We start from the raw sequence: 23160 nt of genomic DNA, 5'->3' as shown, positions 1-23160 counted from the left end.
CATAGGGCAAGAAGTAACCTTTAAAATATATTTCATAGACCTAGCTGGTTTGGCTCAGTGGATAGAGCATCAGCCTGCGGACTGAAGGGTCCCAGGTTCGATTCCGGTCAAGGGCACACGCATGGGTTGCTGGCTTGATCCCCAGTGGGGGATATGCAGGAGGCAGCCAATCAATGATTATCTCTCATCATTGATGTTTCTATCTCTCTCTCTCCCTCTCCCTTCCTCACTGAAATCAATAAAGATATATTTTAATAAAATAAAATATACTTCATATACAAAAAAGATCAATTTTATATTAAGGTTCTTTTGAAGAGACTACAAAATTTTCCTCAATAACACATTCTCTGGAAATCCTCTGTTTTCTTTACCTGATGTTCCCCATGCTACTGTTAGGTCACCTTGTCCCCTCCTGCCATAAATAAACCAGAAGGGTGCAGATCTAGGTAGGGAGAGCTGATGTCACTTGGTCAGAGAGGGTACTCAGAAAATATGTATCACATCGCAAAGGAACTAAACATGTGCCAAGCCACTTAGCATTCAAGGAACGACTAACTGAAAAGAGATTAAAAAAAAAGATGGAGAAGGGGACACGTTTAAACCCACCATAAAGATGGGACTGTTTTCTATGGTACATCCTTTCTACACTACAGAAGGGCCTGTAACAAGTTTTATACCTAGGTTGACAGGCAATTTGTTTTGAAGGTCCAATTTTTAAAAATAGAAAATATCTCCATGTGATAACTGCTTTGCAGGGAGATACAATTCACCTTAAGCAAACTTGATACATGAAAATATGGATTTATGGAGTATATAAATTAGAGAATCATTGTTCACTTTAGTAAAGACTTTCATGGTAGGGTTAACCTATTTTGTCAGCTCTCTCAATGTATTTTATAAATCCTTTTGTTTAGCAAAATTCAATTTACCTATTTTTCTTGTACAAAGGAAGATACACTTATAGTTGAGACTGTTAATTCTCTGGCTTTCATAGGTTATGGGCAAGAACAGACAGGGCTTTGGCTTTGTACGCTGCATGAAAAAACGGTACTGTAGTTCCTCTGTGGATAAATGAGTCTTCTAAGCAATCTTTTTGCTAACTGCACTCTGTAAATTCTAGAAAACAAAGCAGTGGGGGAAACACAAATATTCCATTTTAGAGCTTTATCGAGTAGAAGTTATTCAGGGAAATACATGTGGCCCCACTAGGGAAAGTTCCATCTTTTACTTACAGTGTCTCCTGGCGTTACAGTGTGGCAAGCTTTACACTAAAGTTACTTTCATCTACTCAGAAGTACAAATTATGCTCACCTCTTTGTATAGACTCTCTCAGCATTTCGGTGCCTTAGAGAAGGAGTTCAGTGTAAGACACCAGGAGGGTCCACATTGTTTTAAATCATTACGCCTACATACAAAGTTTGCAGGCATTTTTGTCATGCACAGCTCCATTAGCTAGGATGAAAAGAACTGTTCTCTGTTCCAACTCATAAAATACATGTAATATAGAAAAAGACCATAAAAATAAATTTTTAAAAATTTCCCCATGATCCCTGGTTTTCAGTATTCAATGTCTTTTCTTCTTGCTGAAAACTATCAATGGTACCACCTATATTACACATGCAATTTGAAAAATGCAGTGTATCTTCCTAAAGAAATACGTAGTGGTGTCATTTGAAGAAATTACTGTGATTAAAGGGGGGAAAAAACATGTGCCACAGGGTTTTTCTTCAAATATAAGAAATATTGGATTTTACAGTTCTCTCCAAAGACTGCATAACCATAATTTACGTTTTCAAAATTATTATAACTCTTTTTAAGGTACTAGCAATTTGTCTGGTATTTTAATCTTTTTTGAGTTAACAGCTATTAGCACTTTTGGAAAATGTGAGGCAAATTGCTGTGCTAATTAAGGTAAATCACACCACGGTTTCATTCTATTGCTGCTGCTATAGGAGGCTGAGGGGAGCACTGCCAGAGTCTCCAGGACTCAGTTTAACCAATTTATCTAGACCATCGCACTGTGTCCTCACCTCCTTATGAAGACTTTCTCCACAAAGCTCCAGATAAGGGTTAGCCTTGGCCTGAATTATTTCCCCAATGATACCTATTGCTCAAAAAATAGAATTTCTGATAAAATTTGCTGAAGAATCTCTATATATAACACCCTAATATGCAAATAGACTGAACGGCGGAATAACAGAACCACCGAACAACCAAACAACTGGTCGCTATGATGTGTGCCGACCACCAGGCGGCGTGCACACGGAACATGGTGGGCGTCGGCAGGAGGCGGCAGAGTGCGGAACATGGTGGGTGTTGGCCGTGGCGGGATGGTGGACCAAGTGAGCAGGGGCTCCAGACCAAGGCGGGGCACCAGTCGCTTCGCTGTCATCGGGGCGAGTCTCTGGTGGTTACTGAAAATTCTTTGCTCCTATGCATCATGGTCCCACCTGGAACTTGCACCTGCTGCCGGCACCAACCCCGCAAACACCCACTTTTGGCTCCTGGTGCCGACTCTGATCGCTTGGCACCATCAGTGGGTGCAATTGGCGGCTGCTGGCCCCATTCACCCCTCAGGGATTCTCCACCTCCCCCAAGTCCTGATTGGCGATCAGGGCCAGCAGCCAGCACTCACACCTGCTGACGGCGCCGGCCCTGCTTGCAACCACTGCTGGCGCCGGCTCCAATCGCTCTATGCCATCAGCGGGTGCGAGTGAGGCCAGCGCCGTCAGCGTGAGCACGTGGGAGCAGCAGCGGCAGGAGCAGGGCTGCCAGCAGAGAGGGGACCAGGAGCCGTGGCGGGAGGGGGCAGGCGGGGGCACGGAGGATGGGCTGAGACCTGCTCCTGTGCCCACCACAGCCTCGTGGCCCACAGTTCCTTTCAAGGTGCACAAATTCATGCACTGAGCCCCTAGTCCATTTATATTAAGTGACTCGTGTTTCCTCTTTGACTCATGTTGTGAAATAGGACATGCTTATTGTGAGGGGACAACTATTTGACACATGTGAGTATGTTAAAATCACACTTCGGGATATAATTCAGGCATACCTCGTTTTACTATGCTTTGCTGTATTGCGCTTCAAAATGTTGCTTTTTTTTTTAAACAAATTGAAGGCAAGACCCTCCACCAGCAAAAAGATTATGACTTGCTTTATTGTACTACTCTCTTTATTACAGTGGTCTGGCACTGAACCCACAGTATTTCCGAGGTATGCCTGCAAAGCACTTAAAATCACTATTTTTTTAGATGGAGAAAAGTTCCCTGCAAAAACTGAACACTATTTAAAATACCAACAACAATAAAATGTACTGCGTTATTCCTGGGCTATAACTTCCTTGATAACAAGGAGTACTGTAGTCATCCCTTTGTTTTCAGTCTTACTCACACTGCCTGGCATGTTCTTGCCCATTAGAATATAACCTCTCGAGACAGGAGTTTGGGCTGTTTCTGTCACGGCCAAATCCCTAGCACCTACAGAATGCTCTGCACATAGTAAGTACTCAATAAATATTAGTTGGCTAAATTAATATGATAGTTGATTAAAGAATGCTTATTGAGTAACTAAAGAGGCACCAAATAATACTTCATCAGAAACTGTGAGGATAGGCTCACCTTGTTCCCAGACTGTTCCCGCCACAGTGCAGCAGTCTCTAACGTTTGGACATACGGCAGCTCCAAACTCCTTTAATCCTATGGCAGCTCCAAACTCCTTTAATCCTTTGAAGTTCACACCCAAGGTGATTCTTTGTGCTACTCCCCTTTCCATCTGACATCACAGGGGAGCCTCTTTCCAGATACACCTCCCCTGGGTTTCCAATAGTTTCGCACAGGAGAAACTCATGATGGTGACTCGGCAGTTTTTGCTAGGTCACGTGGCTGTCGGGCAGTACTCCGGGAACAGCTGGGCTACACCTCAGGTTAGTTGAGGGCAGCCTTCCTTGCTGGAGATCAGTGACACACTACACTGGGCGGAGAACACTGAGAAACATGTTAATGGGCCCTGGACAGGACTTGGTTTCCAAAACTTTGCAAAAACCCACATGGTTCAGAAGACTGAACACTTTAGTTTGGAGCATCAGCAGTCTGCTCAGGGTGGCAGGCCCAGGGGGGCCCCACAGATGATGTCACAGTTATCTGGTAACACAGGGGACTGTGGACAGGTCTCCTGTCTCAAAACAATGCTATCTCCACCCATTGATTTGTTGGGCTTCAGCAACTCCACATGCCTGGGGGCAACTGGAAATCTGAGGGGCTTTTTGATGATGGTTTTCATTGTGACAGTGGTGTGACTCTTGTCGCAGGGAGCCGGTAGACGGTACTGGGACAGGCTGGTACCGTCCCAAGAGGAAAACTCCAAACCAGCTCCCATGCCGTCAGTGGGAAATCAGACGTCTCTTCTCTGCAGCATGGTTTATTTGGGTGAAATACTTGAAATAATTGGTTCATTTTTCATCCAAATGACTAATAAGGCAAAATTAAAGTATGTCCACATTCCAGTAAGAATGGAGGTGGAGGGAATGGAAAAAACATTCAGTGAGCATCTACTCTTTCCCAGGCATCTATGCCTTCATGCCCTGATTACAGATGAACAGCGGCTCAGACAGAATTAGTGCTTCACACAGGGGCACACAGCTTCACTGACATTCACTTTCCAGCTACAATTAAGAAAAATGATTGTTGTGTTCACACAAATTCATTTCAAAGTTCTCTTAAATCTCTTCAACGTGGCTGCTCTGTGGGAATATAAACGACAATGGATCCCACTTGGCCTGCGAGGCATCGTCATGGTGCTGTGGTCGTGGGAGACGCTGGGCCGTGAAGGAAACATGACGAAGCTGCAGGGGCCTCTGGGCAGTGCCAACTGTCCCCTGCCCCAAACGGCAACTTCCCTTCCTCTCTCCCACCCAGGGGAACGATGTCCTGTGTCCCTCAGGCAGAAGCCAGCAGGAAAGACAGGGCCCACGCTCAGCGAGAGGGAAGAACAAGGAAGCCAGCAGCAGCAAACCCCAAGGAGGGCCTTCTAGGGGGAGCGCAGGCCGCTGTGGATGGGGAGCTGAATGGCACCTGATCCTCCCCAGAGGGCTGGGAAGGGCTTTGCAAAGGAAGCGACCTTTAAGTGACTTGTGAAGGACAAAGAGGCACCAGCCCATGGACGACATGCACTGCATGTACACGTATTTGTCAGAGAAGAGGGAAACCCACTCTAAGCTAGAATAAAACAATGGATCTCCCCCTTGCTTTGTGAGCTCTGTGGTCAGTTTCTCCAGCACACATAGCAACTTAGAGTATAACGGAGGTGAGGTACATTCTTGTTTCAAATGGCACTTCTCTGAGGGGGGAGGGTAGCTAAGAAAATGGATCCCCCTGTCTCAGCAGGAAACGTAAGGGGCCCATAGTACGTCTGTGAAGGTGTCGCAAATAGCACACTCGGCGCCTGCCTCCCGATTCAGGGCTCTTGCCCTCACGCTGGTCTGTCATTCTCCACAGACTCCCTGGGCAATGCCACTCACTGCTAACAGCCCCAGAGGCTGACTCCGGGGGGCCCAGAGGCAGAGTGCTGTCTCGCTGGCAGACACCTCCGGAGTCCGTCTCTCTCCGAGGTGCTGGCTCTCTGGCTATTATGGACCCTGGCATTCGTCAGGTGCCCTGGAGGTCATCCTGGACAACGCACATTCAAATGAGACTCCACTGGCCCCAGGATGGGCACACACGGAAATGAGTAAAATAGGGGTAATGGAACTTTTAGCAATAGCTCAAATTTGTATGTGAATGAGATGAGTCATCTAAGTGCAGTTTAAAATATTTTAAATAGGACACTAAGAAAAAAATAAAAGAGAGGACAATACATTGATTTTCCCAGGACCCTGCTCAGCCGACAGCATGCACACTGCAGGCCCTGGGAGGTTTTTATAATCCTATTTCCCTCCCTTTGTGGCAGGACCTCTCACGTCCCCTTTCAGGTGACATGCCACATCCTGGTGATGTTTCTCTACAGTTAGAGCAGGGAGGCCTGGGACGCCAGGCATCCAGCACCACTTTCACAGGCCCCCAGCTTATCTCTCTTTCTCGAGAGCAGCGAGGCGGATAAAGCTGGAGCTACATAGACAGGCTGCAGGCAGCACCCACAGTGAGGGGGATGGGTCTGCCCAGCCTTGTGGGGGCCGTGGAAATGACTCTGGTGTGAGAGCAGCCTGGCTGCTCCCGCTCCCTACTCTGCAGGCAACTTCGAGGTCCCTTCCTTCGCTCTTCCTTCCTCAGCCACACCCAGGCCTTCTCCATGAGCCGCACCCTGACTCGGCTGCAACAAATGTCTGACATGTTTGTTGATGTGGGATGACTTAAACTATGACTGCAACCAAGATTACAACCAAGAATACCGTGGTTCTCAGCCCAACTACTCACGGGGGTCTTTTAAACCTCCCCTGCCCAGGCCATACGCCAGGCGACCTGTATCCGAACCTTGGAGGAGTAGGGCCCAGGCATCAGTATTCTTTACAGCTCCCAGGAGATGCCCAAGGGCAGCGCGGGTTGAGATCTGCTGGACTAAAGCTTCCGACTGAGGAGCCCCTATAGGGTGCAGATGACTTCTGCACTTGGGGGTTTGAAGGCAAGCCCTGAACTAAGATTACTGAAAGGTAAGGAGCACGTACCTTCTCCCAGGCTGCCCCCCGCATTAAACTCTGAGTCAGGAGTTCTGGAGAAAGAAAGTTGCTCCCACAGCTCATTAGCCCACCTCTCTTTTCCCCCAAATACTCATCCCTGCCTGAAACAGAAGTATACTTTTGACTATGGTAACACCAGACTGGTTTCTTCTCCTTCAGCATTGCCTTAGATTTCTAGTGAGGGGTGGCCAGAGGAGGCAGCCCCTGGCCTTCCCAACAGCTAAGGGAGGGGAAAGTGCCCCAAACCCAGTGTTCACATGGACTTTGTGCTTCTTCAAGGGGCCACTCATGAGGTGGGAGAGGACTCAGTATTTATTATACATTTAAAAACAAAACTGGATTATCTTATTGGAGCCTAAAAGCCACTTGCTAGCCACGAGAGTCAGCTGACTGCAGGCTACCCATAATGCACCATGCTTCACACAGAAACCTCACATCCATAGCCTGAGGCCTCTAAGAATGCATTTTTAAATATAGATGTAAGAACTCTGACTCTTGTGTGGCAAAAATCTCATCTAAAAACCCCAAAGCATAGAAAGAGACAGATACTGAGAAGGCAATGAACCTGGCAGGGCGGCAGGCTCATGAATTCAGTCAATTTTGTCAAATGCAGTCATTCCATTTCAGAATCTGCAATGATTGGGAGTGCTATGCTCTGTCAATATCACAACAGGCCTGGCTTCGTGCTGTCTCTTTTTCATGAAATGTGGGCTGCCTGTGAGGACGAGCATTGCTTCTCTTCACTTGAATTAGCACAGTGAGAAAGCGGCGGAGAACCCCGAGGATGGGGATCACAGAAACGCCTGCAGTGTTAAGGGAGAATCGGGGCTCGGGGCTCGCCAACCTGAAGCCTCTAATTAGAGATTAGTGTGACAGGAGTCCCACAACCACACTGTCAGAGAGAAAAATTAGTGACATTTTCATTCCCTGTTTTACCCAGCGATCCTCCACCAAAAAAGATGTTTCAAGCCAAGTTTAAGTTCTAGGCACCAGCCCTGCGTAGGCCACTCTGAGGCCACAAGCCCATAGGCATGGAGTTGACCCACCGTGCAAGTCTATACATTTTAAAAATAGATTTGCATGTGCAGTGCAGATGAACGCCATGACAGACATGTGCGGGACAGGGATGGAGGAAGCCACTTGGGCACTCATCTGCAGCGCTCTAAATGGTTCAGCAAAAGATCAAGTCTTTGAGGAAACCTGTGCCCTAATAAGATAATTAATGTAGTCGCTGAGTGGTAAGTGCAAGGTATTTATGGAACACATCTGGGTGTTTCTAAATTACACTGGCAAAATTAAGCTGGAAAATACAATTGAGGGTGAAAACTCTCAGAACTAAAAAATGTGTTTTCTCTCGTGCTTAATGGCTTTCTTGTTTTCAGCTTTTGTTTTCTTACACAAAGCTTATGGAGTGGTCATCACCAGTGGACACCTGATGACAACAATTTATTTCCAAAATTGCAGTTTCCATCAGGTAGAATTTATGAATTTGACCTGTTTCCTAAAATGCATTTATTATCAGCAAAAATTTATTCTGCATAAAAGTAATCTGTAAATCTGTAGATTAAAAAACCCCTACAACAGCCCGGCCGGCATGGCTCTAGTGGTTGAGCATCAACCTATGAACTAGGAGGACATAGGTCGATTCCCAGTCAGAGCACATGCCTGGGTTGTGGGCTCAATCCCCAGTGGAGGACGTGCAAGAAACAGCGGATCAATGATTCTCTCTCTTCATTGATATTTCTATCCCTCTCCATTCTTTCTGATCAACAAAAATATATTGTTAAAAACCCTACAAAACAAGTGCTATTTTTGGTTTTCAGAAGAGAGACTACATCAATCAGAGCATTTCAGGGTTGGCCGCTGAAGGATGCTGAGTCCCATGGCACACCAGCTGCCTGAACTCTGTGACTGTCCTGAACCCAGGGAGCATTCGGCTACACTCAGAATTCCCAGCTACAGGAAACTGGTCTTATGACCCAGGGGTTGTCTTTCTTATTCATTTATTCCCCTCTGCCTCGATATTTTTTATAATCAATCAAATTATTAAGAAGCAGTGGGATCTAAAGGTTATCAAACTTGCTTTTAGCTGAACAACTTCTATAAACCACATAATAACTAAGTAGATAAACAAACCATATAAATAATGTAAATAAATAAAGCAGTAACAGTGGGGCTCTCTGGTTGATGGCTGCAAAGCCCAGGCACCCTGTCCTCTTAGCCTGAGAAACCGCCTCAGAAGCACGGTGTTACACAGAATGCAGATGGGAAACACAATCCAATCCATCATCTGTCCATCCATCCATCCATCCATCCATCCATCCATCCATCCATCCATCTGCCCATCCATCTATCCTTCCATCCATCATCCAATACATATCTGTTTAGCAACTACAACATACCAGCCACTATGGGAGGGCCTGACAATACAGCACAGGAGACACTCAGGGACCTTACATTCTAATGAGGAGGAGAGTGGTGGGGATGAAAAAAGTAAGAATTAACCACCACAACAAATAAGAGCTACTAGTTAATCGCTTACTTCATGTAAGAAACTTTGCCCATATAAACTCAATTAATCCTCTCAATAGCCTATGAGATGGGTGCTATTTTGACTTCCACTTCACAGATGAGGCCATGGAGGTACGGGATCTGGAGAGAGAAAGGCCAGGAGCATGGTGACAGGGACGACGAGAGGAAAGCATTCTCACAAAGGTTAGCATGTGGGCAGCTGCTAAGAGATGGAGCAGGTTGTGGACAGAGAAGTGGCTGCTGGATTTGGTGACATGAAAGTCACCGGTGACCTTGAAAAGAACAGAAACGGGGCACGGTGGGGATGGAAATAGGTGGTGAGGAGTGGTGAAAAAGGACGGACAACTGTTCATAGCCAGTCCTCAGGAACTTCCCGGGAGTGGCCAGAAAGCAGGGCTCCAGAGGACCGCGGAGGCAGGTGTGCTATGTAAGTGGTTCTTCGTGCAGAAGAAAGGTAAGTCTGGGTGCCGGTTTTGAAAATTAATTTGCAGTCTGACAGCTCTGTGGCTGCCCATTTGCTTGTCTCCCCCAGGAGGCTGCAGGCTCCATGGGGTAGGAACTCGATCTTGTTCGCTGATTTTTTCTGACCTGTCACCTATCAGAGTGACTGGAACATAGTAAGCAGCTCAATAGCTATTTCTTGAATAAATGAATAAAATATTTAATCAAAATTGGCAGGGGGGAAGTTTAGATTTTCTCTTTGAAAAACTACTTGCCAAACAAAATTTGCATGAGACACAGCATGGCCAGCCCTGAAAACCTGCTGCTGTATGGCGGGCCTCTCGAGCATGGCCGTTCCTTCCCAGCGGGCAGCAGCCCCCAGTCTCCTGAGCCCCTGCGGGCCATCCTTGTTCTCACTTTGCAAAGTCAGGTGCTTACGAGTTCTGGGATTCGATCTGAGCTCTGTTGAGATATTGCTGTTACCTTTCCTATTTCTAAATTAGAAAAATAATATGATCCTGCAACCTCATTCTTTTGTATAATTACTTACGTCGAATCAAAGTTCCAAGGAGATTATTTACTGCAAAGCAATGATGCTCCAGGGTTCCTTCAGGCAAACGCCAACCAAACAGTCTATCCACCCTACAGCATTTGGGGAACAGAAGGCCCTTTCCTTCCTCCTCTAACACACACACACACACACACACACACACACAATTTCACTCTACATCCATCCCATAACCGAAGCAAAACAAACAAACAAACAAAAAAACAGCTATTTGCAGCACACTTCCTTAAAAGGTTCTCAAGGAGATGTTGATTTTTCTGAAGAAACAAACCAAACAAGTCCCAGCCTAGACACCGACTGGCTGTCATACTTGGCGAATCTTTACTCTTTCTGTTCATCTGCTGGTCTCTAGGTTTTTTCTTCCTCTATAAGTTTGACTGTGAATTGATTGGTCTTAACTATTTTAAAAAATAGATTCTATGGTTTTTTAGAATTGTTGTCTGAGTCTCAGGGGCCTAGTTTTTTTTTTGTTTGTTTTTTTGGTAAGATCTTAGCATATATGATATACATTCATAGCTAGGATATTATGAGCCAGGTGGTTCATATCATGGTTAAATATCCGATACATGATTCGGAGCAGGTATGCGTACTACATGAGTAAATAATAATGAAAATAATAATAGCTAATAGCAGCCACATTTATTGAGTATTTTCAGTGTGCATATCTTTGGGTTAAGTGCTTTGTTGCAATATCTCATTTAAACCCATAAGATACATTATATTACCCCATTTTTCAGATGGTGAAACTGAGGCTTTCAGTGAGGAAGTTGTCCAAAGTCCCACAGACAGTAAAGCAATGGAAGTAGAATTTGAAAACACTAATGTTCACCAAATAAACGTGTCAAAAAAGCTCCAGGCCAGCATTTTCTTGGTTTAGTATCTAAAGGCAGGAAAGGCCTTTCGGTTACCACTTCACAACAGTTCAGGTGAACAGGGTTGGAAGAAGAGGTGGGAACACTTGGCTAAAATGAGGTTGAGTGGTAACCTCTATATCTCAGCTGATGAGCTTTTCCCTGTTTCAATTACCAGGAATAATCAGGAGAGGGTTGTAAAAATCTGTTTTAAAGTGCTCCTGTGTGAAAAATCACCCAGAGAAACTGTTTTATCAGCAAAAGAAACAAGATGCTGATACTTCAAGTGAAAGACTTAGGTTCAGATTTGAGAGCCCAGCCACACTCTCTCACCATCTTTCCTCTCCCCTTTCTGTGGAGCACATGGCACTGCGGGTTGTTCATGTAACGGTATGTTGCTCAGGACCTGGGGCTACTGGATCTGTATGGTCAGACCACTCCTGCCTTGTTAGGAGAGAATGTTTTTGGTTTTTTGTGTTTTTCCTTGGTGTGTTTTTTTTACACTTTATTTTCTTTGATAAGGCATGCATTTTCAGTCTTAAAATTTGGCTACGGGCAATCTAGAAACAGCTGTGTGCACGTTGCAGGGGAGGGGCGAGCCCCTGCAGGTATACACTTTGTTTCATGGCTGAATTGCTACCAAAACAGTCCTGGACACAGTGCCCTGCAAATTATTTTCCCTGAAACTGATTTTTCCAGTTAGTTCTGTGTATTAGTTACAGAGCCCTACATTATTTTCCCCACAGGGCTTTCCTGCTTATGATTCCTAAATAAGCTGATAAAAACTCCATTTTCTCCACAGAAATATTTAGGTTGTTGAGGCTTTCTCTCACCATGATTACTTCCTGGAAAATGCAGTGGTCAATTCTGCCCTGAATATTTTGATATTAAATTGGGCACACACGACTTGGCCCTGGGTAGTTGAAGGTTGTACAGCAGATTCCTGGCTCTACAGGGCTGACTGGTTTGTTACTTGTTTTCTATACTGGCTTCTCGTTGACTTAAGAAAAATATCTCTACCATTTAAATGAGGAACTTGTGTGAAAACAAAGATTCCATATGACCTCAAGAAAGAATTTCTTATTTTAAAAAAATCATCTATTTCACTCCCCAACTAAGTACTTCGGGAATTAGGGCAGGTGAAGGGAAAGGGTCTTGGCCATGGCAGTTTGATGAGAAATGAATTAATTTCATTATTTCCATGGTGTGGATCAATAACAGTCGCCTCTGCAGCGGCCCCTGGCCTGAAGGCAGCTGGAAAAATCAATAGGATCACAGAGAAGCCCTCTCCTCCCCCGGCAGCCTCTCTGATCTTTTCTGGGTGGACTCTTCACGCCTGTGTAATTCTAATTTATGTCAACTAGAAATCAAAGAAATTCCGAGAGGCTTTGGTCATAGGACATTGGGGTGGACCTTTCAAAATCTATTTATGTCTCTTCCTTAAGTAACGTGGCCTCCACAGCCCTCCTGGCGCCTTAATGGGCCCAGAAGAAGTAGCCGTCCAACAGAAGGGCAGCTACCTGCTGCAGACGGAGGCAGAGGGATGGAGTTAGTAGATGGAGGTGCACTTTCTCCATCCTGTCTACAACTCTGCAGGGACAGAGGAACTAATAAGCATTTTAAGCAAAATGCTTTGCCAAGAGTGGCTCCCTCAATAACGCTCTTTAATGATACCCCAGACGCTGGCATTTTCAAATCAAATGAACAGTGTATAAAATTAGTTCTGCATGAAGTTAAAAAAAAAAGTAAGTGAAAGGGAGCTTTTAAAAGCTCCAGCATTTCTCCATCCAACTGCTTTTCACAAGGCTTTGGCATACGAGAATTGCTACATTTATGATGTTATTCGCTGCTCATAATTCAGGCTCTCTGTCTCCAAACTTCTGTATTAACACGCACGGCAGAGGTTTCCACCGCGACATTTTATCACCGAGGTTTCCCCAACCAGCCAGGCTGGTTTCTCAGCCAATGCTATGCCACTGGGCTCCCTCCCTTTTCATCAACCTTGTTACCCAAAACATTTTTCATTAACCTTGAACACTGCATTTCCATTTGCCCTACAGCTTTTCCATGAATTTTTTTTTGTCTTTTCCAGTTTTGTTCTCCATCCAAACTGCCTTGCGAGAAATGAGGAAAATACATTATTAGGAGAAACAGATCTATATAGAATCTAGCATTCCCTGAAGTTGTGAAAATGATTTCTAGAACCAAAGCCGCCGTCTGTAATTAAGGCAAGCAGAGTAAACATATTGCTCCTATTAGAGTCCCGTTGATTATACAAGTAGTTTTTACTAAATTGCCAAGTAAATGTGTGTTAAGTTGATAGGTGATTTCGGGTCAACTCTAATTCCCAAGGTCAAGTAAGCCTTTGAACAGTCTTTAAGAATATAAATTCACCCCAATTCATCAAAGCCATCTCACACAGCGTTTTCTTCTCTTGGTTCTTACAATGCATTAAAGTTTAGGGGATTAAGTGGCCTCAGCTTCAAAACCCAAAGTAATGCCTGTAACGTGCTTATCCATCCAGCAATCAGAAAAGCTATTCAAACCGGGGCTTCCTAACGCACTTCCTAATTTTACAAGTGCCCGGGGAACGCAGCGTTCCTCAAATGGCCGGAGGACTCCTCTGTCACCACTGTTGCAGCCAAACAAATTTTACTGCTGTTTTGCTTAGACATTGTCTGATAATCTAAGTACATGTTGCTTTCGTCTGCAAACAATATGTTTAATGTTTCTCATCTGTTCTTTGTTTACCTAATGAGAGAAACGGGAGGAAAAACACCTTCCTGCAACAAATACAATGCATTTTGTTATTCTTACAATTTTTCAAAAACTCAAGTGAGGAAAAAAGCATAAGTTTGGTCAAGTATAGCTTTCGGATTAAGTATAAGTGGCCCCAAATGAAACTGACTGCACATGAAAGAAAATATAACCAGCCTTCAATATTTCTCAGAACCACAGGAGCACGGCGCATGCGTCCTGGGACACACAGATGCCACAAATCCTCCCTCATCCCAGTGCAGGGACCCCAGGGACAGCGTTTCTGAAGTGGGGGTAATTGTGCAGACCATTGAGTTCTCTTGTTCACTCCTTTGGCTCCACGAAGGGGAAGGATAACTCATACTTATGAATTATTAGTGGTCAGCAGGTTTGGTTAAGGTACAGGGAGAAGAGAGAAAGGCCCAAATTAATTTAGTTAATTCTTTGTTGGCACAGATGATCACATTGAGGTAGTAAATTATTGTCTCCATATCCTAATCATAATGTCTCTGTCTTTCCTGTTTTTATTATTTTTCTCCATTATTTTTCTTAGTACTTTCTTTTTGTTTACCTATTTGAATTGTCTGCTCCCCAACTCACCCTTCCCTCCCATTGCAAATCCTCCCTCATCCCTATGCCTGGGTTAGTAAGTTGATCCCCAATACAGCGTGTCCCATGGATGCATTAGTTTTCCTTTGTAAAGTGTATAGAAATGTGATTATTGATATCTTTGTATAGAAAAGAATCTGAAGTTTAAATTTAAGTGAGGAAAAAAGTAAAAGGGCAAAATCTCCTGTAATCTGAGTTTTTTTTTTTTCCCTTCATTTTAATTCTCTTTCAAAACAGGATAGCAGGCAATACACTTTTTTTTTCTCCTCTGGAAATTCAAATATTAAACCACAGGCTAATATAATGACATTGATGATAAGAATAATCAATAACACTGAGCATTTTATATATAACATAATATTCTAAGGGCTTGATATAAGTGCACTCATTGAAATGCTCACAATACTTCTACAGGAAAGGTACTATTACCATCCCCATTTTTCAAACAAGGAAACAGAGATACCGAGATGTTAAGTAACTGCTCAAGATGACACAACCAAGTGTCCAGCCCAGATCTACACCTAAACTCTGGCTCCAGAGTCCATACCCTCCACTATAAACTGCTTTTCTTTGCTACTCAAATTTTTCTTTGAGTCTTGATAAAAATTTGAAAGCAGGTAATGGATAGCATGATACCAATTTGGAAAGCTGAATAGCTGGTTACTCTAGATTTCCATTCAACTAAATCAACCAGGCGTTTATGTGCAGATTTCACTTGCACTTTGTGTGTGGTTTGGAAACTTTTTCTCTCTTCACAGAACCTCTCATGTTTGCCTCTGAGCTGCCTTAAGCCTGAGGGCACTGGGCAGCAAGCCTGGGCCCCCGCACCCCCTGGCTGGCCACGGGCTATGGTCGGACACCTGGTGCTAGAGCCAGGGCCGCTCAGAGCAGCTCACAAGTTGGAGAAAGGATTCAAAGGCTGCCCCAGGAAATGGGCAAAACCCTCAGGGGTACCACCATACAGAACAGTCACCCCATCTCACTTTGAACTAACTTGTATTTGGGTAGAAAAGGATCCATTTTTTAAATTTAGCAAAATGCTGGTCAGCAAATATATCTGAAATAAGCTCCTATAGTAATCATAATGTAAATTTCTTTAAAAAAAATTTTTCAATTGGTTTTTGATTTTAAATTTTCAATGACAGTTTACATTCAACACCATTTTGTATTAGTTTCAGGTGTATAGCATCGTGGTCAGACAATCCTATATTCCACAAAGTGTCCCCTCTGATATCTCCAGTACCCAACTGGCACCATATATACTAGTAGTTATTACAACACTACTGACTATTTTCTCTGCTGTACTCCCAGCCCCATGACTATTTTGTAGCTACCAATCTATACTTCTCAATCCCTTCACCTTTTTCACCCAGTCCCACAAGCCCCCTCCCCTCTGGCAACCATCAGTCTGTTCTCTGCATCTAGGAGTCTGGTTCTGTTCTGTTTAGGACATAAATTTCTACAGTTCATCCATCACTGAAGGTGGAGCTGATCTCAACAAATCCAAAGACTAGAACGATGGTGATGTTGAGATGGTTGTGGATACAGCGACCCACTTTGAATGCACACATTTTTGGTGTCCTTGCTTAGGTAGTATTCATGTAGGCATTCCTCTGGCTGAGATTGAGGACCTCTGCTGTCATTGCTCAACATTTCTAGAATACTCTGCCGACTGTGGGCCCTCCCTTTAACTTTTTTAAAAAAGAATTTTATTTTAAAGTGGCAGCGTTTGTAGTAGTGCTAGGTTTAGTTAGTAGTGAAATTTGAGGGAGACTTGTAACCCTTGGGTCTTCGTGCTGTTGCTTAGTAACAAAGTCAGTCAGCTTTCCAAGCTGGGCTGAGACGATATAATAAAATCTCTTTAAACATTACCAATGGGCAAAGGCTCGGTATAAGTTGGGATTTTAAAGCATTTAGAGAACAGAACTGGGTCAATTAACAAAAATGACAAAGCACACAAAGGATTTGGGCTATTCTTCTATTTGCCCCAAATTTGCTACATTTAGAAAATGCATGTCCTTTGAGAGGCACATAATATTTAGTTTCACTCTCTTTTGCTAGATACGTCCCTAACCACCATTTGCAAAAGTATCACACGTGTGTAAATTGCTCTAAGACGCCAGCGTTTTCTGAGCAAGTTTCTGAGGTGACTCTTTTCCAAGGAAACAGTCCCTGTGCCTGGAGATGCCCCGAGGATGTGCCACAAGCCTGAACACTGACTCCCGAGACCTGGGGTACCATCTGGGATGAGTGGCCTTGAGCCATGTGTGGTCTTTCTGAGACTCTATATTCTCGCCTTCACAGTATGAATAACTATTCCTTAGATCCGTTATAGGGAAAACATCTTCAAAGGGCCCCGTATTAAATATGGCCCAATTTCCCAAACTCACATTCAGGCCTCTGGGCCAGCTCCACAGACCTGCAGTGGGACCTCTGGGACCGTTTCTCATTGTGTGCTTAAGTGTGTAAAGATGCAAATTCCCACGTAATATCCCCATACCGGCCCATTCCTGCCCCCAGATAGTCAGAATACATAGATGTTGGGCCCTGAAATTGCATACTTCGAATCGGGAAAAAACAATCTGGCACTTTCTTTCCACCGTACTGCTGCAGGAAACGTGGAACCCAGAGCAGAATTTTACTGTTAGACCCTGCACGTTGCAATGTGCCATGCAAACATTACACATTTTGTCCATGGGCCTTTAAGGGTAGAAGGCCAAAATCAAAGTTGACTCTGAGTATGATTGTTTTTTCTTTCTGCATAAGCACAAAATTCATTTTTAAATAGAGAAATGCAAGTATAATGTCAGATTAGGTTAGAAAGCCAGGCATCTTACAATGCATAGATGTTAACAGTGCATGTATGTGCATGTATACATATATACCTACATATATACCTATATACATACATACCTACATAGGTAGATGGAGAGAGAGAGAGAGAGAGAGAGAGAGAGAGAGAGAGAGAGAGATAATGATATCCAGCTATTAACTACACTGATATGTACGAAATTAACTTAAAAGGTAACTCTTACTTTATCGCATCTCATCAGCCCCAAATATCTCAGAGACTTGCTGCTCTGCGCAATCAGGGTGGCTCCTTGGTCTGTAATTTCTTTACACCATCCGACATCCACCGTCTCTATTGTCATGCTGTATCGCCCAATGGCTATCAGCGCTGCGAGAAGGGACGAGGAAGAAGGCAGAATAAACATTAGCAGTGGAAGGGATATCTATCTCTTTATTACCATTTCTCCCATTTCCTCACTGAATTTGTTCCTAAAATGTTGTGTGTAAATGCATGTTTATAAACAAAATTAAGTTTAAAATGCTTTAGGAAAGCTTGCCCTATGACAAACCCTTTCACAAAGTGAATGATCATTCCATAATTTCCATTTCATTGGAACCTTTTATCAGTTTTACTCGTTGCAAGGTTACCTGTACTTGCAAACATTCATATCTGCAGAAGGAATAAATTAAAATGAATTACACATAAAATGCTACAGAAAACCCCAACTAGTAACTAAACTTATCCCAAGATAATGTTATTTTTTTAAAAAAAGAAAAATCCATATAAACACCATTTTGAGGTGTGTAACACTGCATATGAATTTCTTTACTGATTGGCATTAATTTTTCCATCTGTTCATGATCTTAAAATGTAAGAATATATGATATTTTTCACATTAGTCCTTCCTGGGACTGTTAGGAATTAAGAGTACATTATACACACAGTTGAATTTAATTGGTGCCATGCTAGAGTGCAGTAAAGGGAATGCATTTGTTCTGGTGAATTTCTTCCTCATATCAGAAGTATTCTTTCCATTAACATATAAAATGAAACCTGTCATCTGAAAACTATGACAGTATCTCTAGTCTCCTTGACTGTTTAGCCTGGTACTAACGTGCAGATGCTCACCCCATAATCTTTGAGGTGCCCTCCTTATCACTGCTCATAACCAGTCACCCCATCAGAGCGACCAATCAGTGAATGTGGCTCTTTGCTGCGGACTTCTGATTGGACAGACATGCATGCCTCTACCTTTGTGAGCAGAAAAACAGATTTCAGTACCTCCATCCTGAGTATGTTTATGGTGCATTGGTATGTAAATGAAAACCCCCAAAGCAATGCCACAAATATTAAAAAGGAAGAAGTTGTTTGCTAATTATTTCCTCATTCTATGATAGGATGAATTGATTCACTAGATTAATAAGAGCAGAGTGAATTATTCATGTGAATAAATGTTAACTCTTATAGCTCAGAGAAAAGTATACTTGGCAAAATCACTTTGCTAATTACCTCAGTAATTTTTCTTTTAACCGGAAAACTCATGCCCATTCCTTTAAATATCAAAGAAAGATATTTAAAGCTTACAAAAACAATAGTCATGATCCCAGTGATTTCCAGTGAAAATGCTATAAAGGAAGAGAACAGTTCTTTCCTGGAAGTTCCTCATGCCACTAATTTGCAGATGCTCTCTTCTTTGTGTGTGCTATTTTGGTGCTATTTCGGTTAGTTTTCCTAGGAGGTAAGGCAGGGCAAGGGGGTGATCTGCCAAAGGCTTGGTGAATCGTCTGAATGATATTTTTGTGTAGTAGAAGCAATGTCCCAGATCGATCCCATTGGTGTTCTTGACCTAAGAAAACTGTTGTTATCTCTGTTATGGTCGTAACTTTCATTGGTTATGATGTCCTGAGGATCCCCTATGATGAACGAAGTAGAAGATACATAAAAAAAATTCCTTTCAATACAAAGGGCTCAAACTGTGATTTCAAAAGACCACAAAGCACAAGTTGCAAGATGGCCCAGGGGCGGTAGATTGTGCACTGTTACTGAGGTTTGAGGCTAGAACATGAAAGCCCTGCAGTAGCTAGCAAAAGGGAAACCAAATAGTCCAGGAGTTTTCAGAGGCTGATTCCTAAGCAAATAGAGTCAATAGCAATTTGTTCTAGGTGCTAAAATCACTGGTGTTTGGTATTTTCTTTTTTTGTCCGTATTAAAATAAACAGTAAATAAGACAAATGAAGATACATCAGGGTATTCGATTTTTGTTTTGTCATAGTTCTATTTACTGAAGTAAGAATTGAATTTTATTGTTGCTTAACTTGGTCATTTATTCAACAAACACTCCATGAGCTCTCACTCTACAGCCTTCTCACCAATATTTATAGACTATCCATGTACTAGGCACTGGGCTAAGAATTTTAGGTGCATTATCTCACTTTATCCTCACAGCAATGTTATGCAGTCGTATTGTTATTTCCATATTAAAGATCAGAAAATGAGTCACAGAAAGACGGAGTAACTTTCCCAGTATAACCAAATAGCAAATGGGGAAGTGGATAATAAGCTCAGAGCTGGCTCTCAGCACTGGGTGCCCATCCAACCTACTAAGTTGGAATCAAGTGGTCAGGCACTGGGCCATGGTAATTCACTGCACTACCAGCATGTGGAGCTGTGGTGCGACACAGGGGTCCCATGCTGGGTCCTGGGGACAGAACGATTCCCAGAGCTCAGAGGCCAGCTGCGTGGGGGTGGGTGATGGGAGGTTTGGGTGGAAGTGAGGAACAACCAAGTGAACAGTCACCATACAATGCTCACCCCCATCTCTTCCCATGCCTACCTCCTTCTCACTTTTCAGATCTCAACTGAGAGGTCAGCTTCTCAGAGCCATCACCCTATCATTTATTACTACTATTGGAAATGTTATTTATTTACTTATTTGTTTATTCATTTACTTTTTTGTGGCCCACCTCCCCCATTAGAACCACAGCTCCTATTCACTGCTGTATGTCCAGCACCTAGCATGTGCCTGGTACAGAGATGGTTCTTAAAAATACTAGTTGAATACACCAGTGACTCGAACATGTTTAGGTCAATTATAGAGGCATGCCAAGGGGGGCTGGGAGCCCCTCACTCTTCAGGGGAGGAGCGCTATCATAGGGGCCTCCTGGAAGAGCTAAGCCAGGTCTTGAGGGATGAGTGAGGGTTTTCCAGAAAAACAAAGGAGTGAGGGCAAGGGTGTGGGGCTGAGGAAAAGCATGTGTCGGGGCAGGGAGATGTGAAAGAACAGGGACTGCAGGTCTTCCTGTGTGTCTGAAATAAAAAAAGTGCAAGGAATTGGCAAGACTTATTGCAGAAATATTTATTCATGATTAGTAGCACTGAGGTAGGCCTAGGAGATAGAAAGGGCAGCAAAAACAAGAAGAGTCCTTGATGCCGTGTTTATATTCTAATAGGCGGAATAGATGTGAGACAAACACAAAGTGTGTATAATTCTAAACTGTAGCAAGTGTTCTGAAGGTAATGGGCTGATCACTGTAAGAATAACATTTAGATGGGGGTGGTGGTGGTGGGGAAGGTACTGAGGAAAGTGTTTCTGATGAAGTTATTTTTAATAGCCCTGCAAAAACAATACCAATTTTAGAAATTAAACACACACACACACACACAACAAACATCTGATGTTAAATACCTCACCAAGGCCCCAATCCAAATAAGTGGCAGAGAGAGGGTACAAACTGAGATAGTTTGTTTCTTTCCAAAGCTAACGCTCATTCTACCAACAGCAGCAGCACCAGTGGTGTAGGGGGTGGGGGGCGGGGCGGGGGGAAGCAGGCTACTTGTGTTTAGGATGTATTTCCCTTTACCACGATTCTGGAGTGAAACATTACAGCTTATAGGTAGCCAAGTATTTGCCTGTGACTATAAGATTCTTTTTTGGAATCTTTAAATTCTAAAATGCATACTGAGTAATTTACTTCTCTGTGACTATATGCTACCTTTGGATGTTTTTTCATTGTTGCTCATGAGCTAGCTGTGAACCGTGTAGTGTGATTTCAAGTTCACTTGTAGCCTCACAATGTAGTAGAGGTCTGACCTCAGGATGACATTTAACATTTCTGAGCCTCAGTTTCCTCACCTGGACAAATGGGGATGTTGACTCCACGTCCTGCCTACTTCACAGTGTTGGCTTGAGGGTCAAATGAGATAATACATGTAAGGGACTTTGCACTACATAAATGTCATGATTTATGTGATATTTCCCCAAACCATTCTACAGTAGTGCAGTTGATTTACAATGAAAAGACTTGAAAGAGTTTTGAAAAATAAAAACCTCCAGGCAAATGAGAGCATTATATAAGTACTTGGTCATTATGTCACTGCTATAGTTCTTGAACTGCCTACTCTCCATTGGTGTTCATTAAACCCGTAGACTGCACCTGGGATGACAGGGCTGTAAATGTATGTATGATTACTACCTTCATTAGGGGCTGTTGACACATTACAATGATATTTATTGAGCCCTGAAAAGGGATAAATTATGCAAGACTAATTCCTAATCCCCATGCAATTTTAATATACTTTCTTTATGTGCTAAGTGCATCTAATAAAGTTAAATTTTAAAAAGTTACACAAATTACAAGCTGTAATTCAGTAACTCATATGATGATCAAGGAAGGATATAGAATAGATCAACCCACTAACAGGCATTTCCATAGGCATACAGAGTGACTGAAAAACACGGGCACATACGCACTTAGTTTTGACTAATAAATTCCATTTCTAGGAACCTACCCTGAAAATATTCTTCTAATTATACAAAATTACATATATATGTACTTGCAAACTTATAGAAACAGCCTTAATGCTCAAACGTAAGAGAGCGGTTAAATACACTATGCTACACCCTCATAACTGAACACAAGAAGCTGAAAAAAATGGGGTAGATCACTGGGAACTTCCAAATCATTCAATGAAGAAATGAAAGTGCAAAAGGGCTTATATGGCGTGCTACCACCACACAAAAGGGAACATAGTAAAAAACAGGAATCTGCTCATTTGTGAGAAATGAGTATGGGAAAGATTACCCAGAAAACATACTAGGAGAGTCTATTTAATTATAGGGGATTGGTGGGAAAAGAGAGGGAAGAAAGGGGGCACAAATGTGGTGGTGGAGTGTGAGGAGGGACAGACACTTCTTGAAATATCTCTTTGGCTATAGCTTTGAATCTCTGAACCATAGTAATGCTTTTATACCTCCCACATAAAAAAATTAAGGCCAACTAGAATGTGGGGGAACCCAAAGTGGCATAAAAACAGCAACAAATAAATCCTAATTGTATTACCAGTGAGCAGCATGAACCTGCCGAATAATATAACCACACTGAAGGGGATGGGAATTAAGTCACTTTGGAAAACATGATTTTGACTGAATATTATAAGGAGCAAAACCAAAAAGAACTGCCAGCAAATATTGTTCTCTAGTTAGTAAATATGTTTCCCACAGAGGTGTGAGCTAGCAATTTAGTAAACAACTTTATGTGTAATCTAGGATTGTAGAAACTGAGTGCAAGTCTTCGGACTGTTAGAGAAATAGGTTACAAATAAGAAAAGGGGAGAAGATTACAATGAATCTGTGGTATTGAACTGAAATCAGAGGTATTAGAGTGAATTCATATTTTTTATATACACACACATACACAGTTACATAGACACATATAGAAATAACTAATAAATATCATGGATGTGCATGCATGGTTTAGTACACATACATATAATTCCTATTTTTTTTCTGCTGAGAGGGACAAGAGCAATGACACCCCAGAAACAATGACCTACTAGCACCCAGATCTTTTTTTCAAAACATCATTCTCCAATAAAAGGAATCAGGGCTTCTTAGAGAAATGGTTGATTCCAGGTCTGGGGCAGGGAAAATACAAGATGAGGTTGGAAC

General features: G+C 42.8%; 1 protein-coding gene across 1 annotated transcript in view; it reads right to left on the bottom strand.

The window, feature by feature from the left end:
• FBXL17 (F-box and leucine rich repeat protein 17) overlaps nt 1-23160 on the bottom strand; it is a 445268-nt gene that overhangs the window by 5928 nt on the left and 416180 nt on the right. Inside the window, exon 8 of the mRNA XM_006081173.2 lies at nt 17458-17600. Within this exon, the coding sequence (XP_006081235.1) occupies nt 17458-17600 (143 nt within the window). The remainder of the gene's footprint in view (nt 1-17457; nt 17601-23160) is intronic.

This window comes from Myotis lucifugus, unplaced genomic scaffold, assembly GCF_000147115.1.
Source record: "Myotis lucifugus unplaced genomic scaffold, Myoluc2.0 scaffold_0, whole genome shotgun sequence".
NCBI classification, from domain to species: Eukaryota; Metazoa; Chordata; class Mammalia; order Chiroptera; family Vespertilionidae; genus Myotis; species Myotis lucifugus.
Note: the sequence above shows the minus strand (reverse complement) of the source record. Positions and strands in the feature narration are given on the sequence as shown.